Below are 5,898 nucleotides of genomic sequence, written 5' to 3' on the forward strand. Positions count from 1 at the left end.
CTTAGTCATTCCTTTGCTTTGTGTGAGTACTCAGTGTTGCCTGTCTCAGAGCAGTGGCATAATTCGTTTGGATGTTTGATTGTTTTTGAGTCTGAAGTGTAACTGGCAGCTGAACACTAAACATTTCCTCTGTGGATACCCACCCCACAGACTTCCCTGACCTACACTCTCTGTGTTCTCCTGTGAGATTATAGAGAAGGGTTTGCAGCCTTGTAGTTTTGCACCAGGAGCTAACCTGCACCTGGAGCCTGAAGAATGATGATCAATACTTAATGCACACTGACGTACCACAAGAGGGCGCACATCAGAAAATACATTATAGCGTAGGTTTCTAATGATAATCATAATACATTTGTATACATTTTTGAAATTCTAATGACGTTATTTAATTTAATTTACTTTATATTTTTAATAGCACAAATACTTTTGGGGGGTTTTTAGGGTTAGGGTTTGGGTAGGGGTTTTAAAAAAAAAGTAAATAAATAAAACTAAGTTTATGACACATGGCCAAATGCTTGTGTTGACTGTATTTGTTTGATTATGTATGTTGTGCTTGTGGTTGTTCTGTATTGTAGTGGCCTGTTTGTAAAATACTGGGCCTTGTGTGGGTACAGTGTTCATCTCTGGTGGTTTGCTACTTACCCTTACCAGATGGTCCTTGAAATGTTTTCTTTCTTTTTCTGTAGGCTGAGGTGATCTTGTAGTCCTGGAATAGGTCCGTATTTTGCAGGACCCTGTTTGGTATCAGTTTACTTCTGATTTCTGCTTGGCAGAGTCGAGGAGGTGGTGATGGGTGGGATGATTTTTCTTGTGTCCTGTTGGTTTGTAGTCAAGACAATGTTTCAAACCTTTCTGAGATTTGCATTTAATTGAAGATGAATGTGGTCTTGATAGACTGCAGGCCTAGGTCTTCTTAGTGTGACCCCTGTCTTCCTGCGATTGGAATCCTTTTGTGTACTGCACTGTTTTTCAGATTGCTGCTGATAACCTCACAGGAAGGAGTGATTAAAGACTTGCTGATGTGGGCTGAATTTGGAGTTCATTAGATAAACAACACTAAGCAGAAGAACAACAACACCTTAATGTGTCTATGCATATAAAGTCAATATTTATTTCATGAAATTAAATTTCAATACACAATTCAGGTGTTAACACCTCTGTACAAAAAGGACAAAACTCTTAATGAAATACAGTTGATTCAACCTTTCATACATTTGCGAATCAAATGCCAAGAAATACAATTTATCTGAGTAGACTGATGAGTGTGATAAACAATTGTCTGCTAAGAAAGGTAGTGTGCAAACAACACAAGCAAGACAATATTGTACAATATAGGTCTTGTTTGCAGTTGTGCACAACTATACCATAACTTTGCGTACTCTGAGCTGTCTTGGCAGGGTAGCTTTCATCTCCCTTACGTGAAGGCCTTTGAGCCACCCTCTGGACCGTCTCAGTGAAGGTGTCAGCTGGGGCAAGCAGACTGAATATTTACTTCCCCAGTGGCCCAGAGAAAGCTGTAGAATGCCAATGGACTGGAGAGGCTGTGATCCTGGTGCGTCAGGAGTGCATGTATGAAGTTCATTGCAGATTCAGAAAGGTTTTTTTCCCCAGTAAGGGGGTTAATGTTACAGCCAACTATATACCCTAGGGTGCTCTCAGTAACTCACATTCAGTAATTAATTTCATTCTTCACTTTGGGGTACATCATGTATGTGCTCCATGTACCTGCATTTTAAGCATTTGTGCTGAAGCGTAAATGCCTATCATATATGACCTTCCAAAGAGAACATGCAGCTTAAATTTTCATCTCTGCTCCACATATAAATCTTCAACATTTGGCAATTAAATATATATACAAAATCTGACAAGACAACAAGTGACAAATAACAATTATTTATAAAAGAGGATGTCACTTTTTAATATTTATGCCATCTCAAAAACTTTGTTGTGATTGTTTGATGAGGGTGACCGGTCCGATTATTTCAAGCATCCCTTTGCAGTGCACCTTGGGAAACTTAGTTGAAGGCCCTGGGTAGGCCTGGTCTACTCTGCTTGTTTCACTTTAGTGAGTACGATGCCTCCGGCCTCCTTGGAGGACTCTGCCTTGTGGTCCACGATGGAGAAGACCTTCATGGTAGTCTGTGTGAGGAGGGAGCCCAGCTTCCGAGCCCTGGTCTTGCACGTCAGCAGGTAGAGGAGCTCCTGCCGGAACCTTCTGCTCACCATGCAGTAGAGCAGGAAGTTGGTGGTGGAGTTGAGGTTCTGCAGCATGTTGGCCACGTCGCTGATGACGTTGATGGGGATGGAGTAGTCGTTCCTGTTGAAGGCGTCGTCGTTGTGCACGGTGCGGAGAATGCAGTAGGTGACGAAGCGCGGGAGGCTGAGGACCACGAAGGTGACGGACACGGTGCCCAGCAGCAGGATGGTCCTCCGTACCATGCCCTTGGTGGTCACGCCCTTCATGGTCCGCCTCTCCTCCTTGGTGAAGAGCTTGCTCGCCCGGGTCAGGTGGTAGGCGATCAGGGAGTTGAAGATGATGATGAGGACGATGGGGATCCCCCCGGAGAGGAAGGTGGTGACCCACACGATGACCGTGGCGTAGACCCCGTCCCTGTAACGGCACCGGGGCTGGGTCACGTTCTGCCCCCCCGGCAGGGTCAGGTTGGCGGGGGTGACGGCGTTGATCCAGCCCATAGGGACGGAGGCCAGGTGGGACACGAGGACGATGGTGGCGCAGGTGAGCACCGTGACCCGGGCCTGGGAGAAGTGCTGCTTGGCCACGGTGATGCTCAGGACCAGATATCGCTCGATGGTGAACACCACCACGATCCAGGAGGAGCTGTAGAGGGAGCCGAACTGCAGGAACCCCAGGATTCCGCACCAGGGGTTGGAGTGCCAGAAGGGCGCCTCCTGCAGGAATGTCAGGGTCAGATCTAGGAGGATCACCCAGATCAGGTAGAAGGTGTCCACGATGGCCAGGAAGCTCAGGTAGATGATGGCTGTCTCAGACATCCCACATTTGCGAAAGCAGATCATGTAGAATGTGAAGAGGTTGGCTGTGAAAACAAAATAGCAACAAAATAGTGCAATAAATAATCTGCAGTTATTTGCCCTTATCCTTTATGACATACTGTACACGGCCAGTATTTTCACATAGTCCATGTAGTCCATGATCTGCCTGGTCATGTAGTATAGGGAGAGACTCCAGGGGTTTTTAGGCTTGAGACAGTGCTAGGTACTCTCTAGCTTCTAGCAAATGGCAAGTGCTGGAAACTCTAGTTTGTAGGTACATGGCAATCGTAGACAGGCTAAACGGCCTGTTCCTATCATTATGTGTTCTTAATGTTCTGATGCATTAAATCTGGATACTTCCTGAAGCTGAAACAGCAATGCAGTAACTATTTATCTTTCTTGCAAAGATGCACTCCTGTCTTGGAATCCATACGTTCACTGATGAAATGCAATAAAGAATTTCAGGCCTTAATCAATCAGCTATGAAAATGCCCAATATAGCTACCATGACAATGAATCTGAATGGACAAAAATAGAAAGAATAGTGACAAACCTGGAATACCCATTATGCACAGCAGGGGGTAGTACACCTTCTGAACTGCGATAAAGATGTTAGTCCCATCCATTTTTCTTTCATCTCCTCTCAATGCCTGGTAACAGCAGCCATGCTAATGCCTACAATAAAACCATTACCAGACTAAATGTGATGCCCTTACAGATATAAGAGGTGAAGGGACAAGAAGTATAATGAGTGCAATAAACAAATGAGCAAGCAATGTTATGTCATTCAAGTACTGATTATTTCCTGTGACACAGCATGGTAAACAGCTGCTACACACAATCTTTCAACACTTTATAATTCTGGAAGCCCTCTAGCCTCTCAACCTACCACTGGACAAACAGCACTTGGATTGAAATCTCAATTAGTATCCTTTGTCATGCTGAAACTATTCTATTTTATTCTCCTTCACAGTCACATTTAAACACTAGCTGCCACAAAAACGAGCATTTAATAGGTAGTAACTCAATAGATTGGTCATAATGAATAGGTTGAAAATGCTTTGAGCATTTGAGAAGGGTTGGATGCAGGGAAGGAACTGCAAAAGAAATGAGAAGCAGCAATGAAGATAATCTCTAACAGATCTAGTGAAGCGTGACTGTCTGGAGGGTGTAGCTGGGGAGAATATTTTGCAGTTTACAGTCTGGAGGAGGGAGGGGGAGTTAACTCTGTAATGGAAAATGAAATATATGGACTCTCCAGGGCTAATGGCCATTTTCTCAGAACAAGAACATGAGCATAAAAAACTCCTAGCTGTCAACGTAACCATATAAGCGTCACAGTAACGTCTCAATAACACGTTCGGATGATTCCATTAAGTTCACAAGTGTGGATTATACCACTATTGCCTGTTGCCAGGACCCTTCAAGTATGCACATTTCTTGGAATCACTTAGCAGAAACCAGGTAAGCAGTCTCAACAACCTGATTTATAACCATCTGTCCATCCAAAAACACCTTCCCGAGGATTCATTTTCTCCAAGAATTGATTTTCCATAAATAAATATGATGTCAATACTCAAATCAGATTAAATGGAGACAATACATAAGCATAAATATATAAATAACCATTATCTTACAATGTAGCTTTTGTATATTATTTCTGCAAGTGTTCTACCAGTAAAAGTGCCATTCTATCATTTCATCACTGCAGATAACAACTGTTACCATCCTTGGGGAAAATATATTTAATAATAAAAGCAATTTTCCATTTGCAAATTCTCAACTGTCAAATAATACCAAAGACTAATACAGTCTGCAATATGATTTTATCACCAAAGAGAAACAATAATTCATTTCACGATCAAGAAAACCCTTAAACATTTTTTGCTTTGTGGGTCTGAGACACATTTAGATAAACTTTAGTCACTGCTATAGCATTGGAGGCAGAATAAAGTGGTACTTACACTTTAGGGTCATGGTGGTAGACAGTGCCACACTTGGAAAGGTGAATGGTGTCCACATAGACGGTTGGTTATGAGCAGGCAAAGACTAAGGGACTGACTGTGACTCATTTAAACCCCCCCTCCCCCGATGTGGGTGATCCATACGAAGGGGGCGGGGCCAAATGATCATGTTGATGGTAGGTAGATGGTACAGTACAGGAAAGGGCAGGAGATAATCTTTATCAGCCGTGTGCACATCAATTGATCTGTGTGATCTGTCTCTCTCTGTGGTAGAATATTTACCAGATCAGGCCAGCCTAACGATGGAGACCACTCGCAAGGCTCAAGAACAGGACGGCCAGGTTTGAGTTTGCTAAAACATACATTTAAAAAAAACTGTCGAGCTCTGGACCAATGTCTTATGAATGAGGCGAGACAAGTATTAACCTGTACCAAAGTTATGGAAAGAAGAAAGTGTGGAGAAAGAAAGGGACTGCGTATTCAAAGATCCAATGAAATCCCTCAAAACTCATTGGACGACACTTCACTTTGTAACATGACAATGACCCCAAACATATTGAAAAGCAACAAAGGACTTTTTCCAAGGCAAAAAAAGTGTAATGTTCTTAACTGGCCAAGTCAATCTCCTGTCCTGAATTCAATTGAACTTGCAGTTCAATTGCTAAAGACAAGACTTATGGGAAAACATCCCACAAACAAACAGGAACAGGAAGATAAAACAGCAGTACAAGCATAGCAGAGTATCACCCACTGTCTGGTAATGTCGATGGGTCGCAGACTTTGGGCAGTCATCAAATGCAAAGTATTTGAAAACAGGTGCTAAATATGACAACTTTATTTCAGATTATGTCCATTTGTTCAATTAATTTTGCTCTCCTAAAATGGGGGGGACTATGTATAAAAAGGGCTGATCCCTACATGA

The 5,898-nt window shown here is 42.9% G+C and overlaps 1 protein-coding gene across 1 annotated transcript; it reads right to left on the reverse strand.

Moving 5' to 3' along the window:
• Positions 1 to 1,184: 1,184 nt before the first annotated feature.
• On the reverse strand, positions 1,185 to 5,030 carry LOC133129805 (probable G-protein coupled receptor 139). The gene is made up of 3 exons (XM_061244118.1): positions 4,977 to 5,030; positions 3,566 to 3,687; positions 1,185 to 3,056 (listed from the first exon to the last, which is right to left on the reverse strand). Exons 2-3 carry the CDS (start codon positions 3,636 to 3,638, stop codon positions 2,044 to 2,046), a joined length of 1,086 nt encoding a protein of 361 aa, XP_061100102.1. The 5' UTR covers positions 3,639 to 3,687; positions 4,977 to 5,030; the 3' UTR covers positions 1,185 to 2,043.
• Between the last annotated feature and the right edge of the window lie 868 nt (positions 5,031 to 5,898).

The sequence above is a fragment of the Conger conger genome, chromosome 5 (assembly GCF_963514075.1).
Source record: "Conger conger chromosome 5, fConCon1.1, whole genome shotgun sequence".
NCBI classification, from domain to species: Eukaryota; Metazoa; Chordata; class Actinopteri; order Anguilliformes; family Congridae; genus Conger; species Conger conger.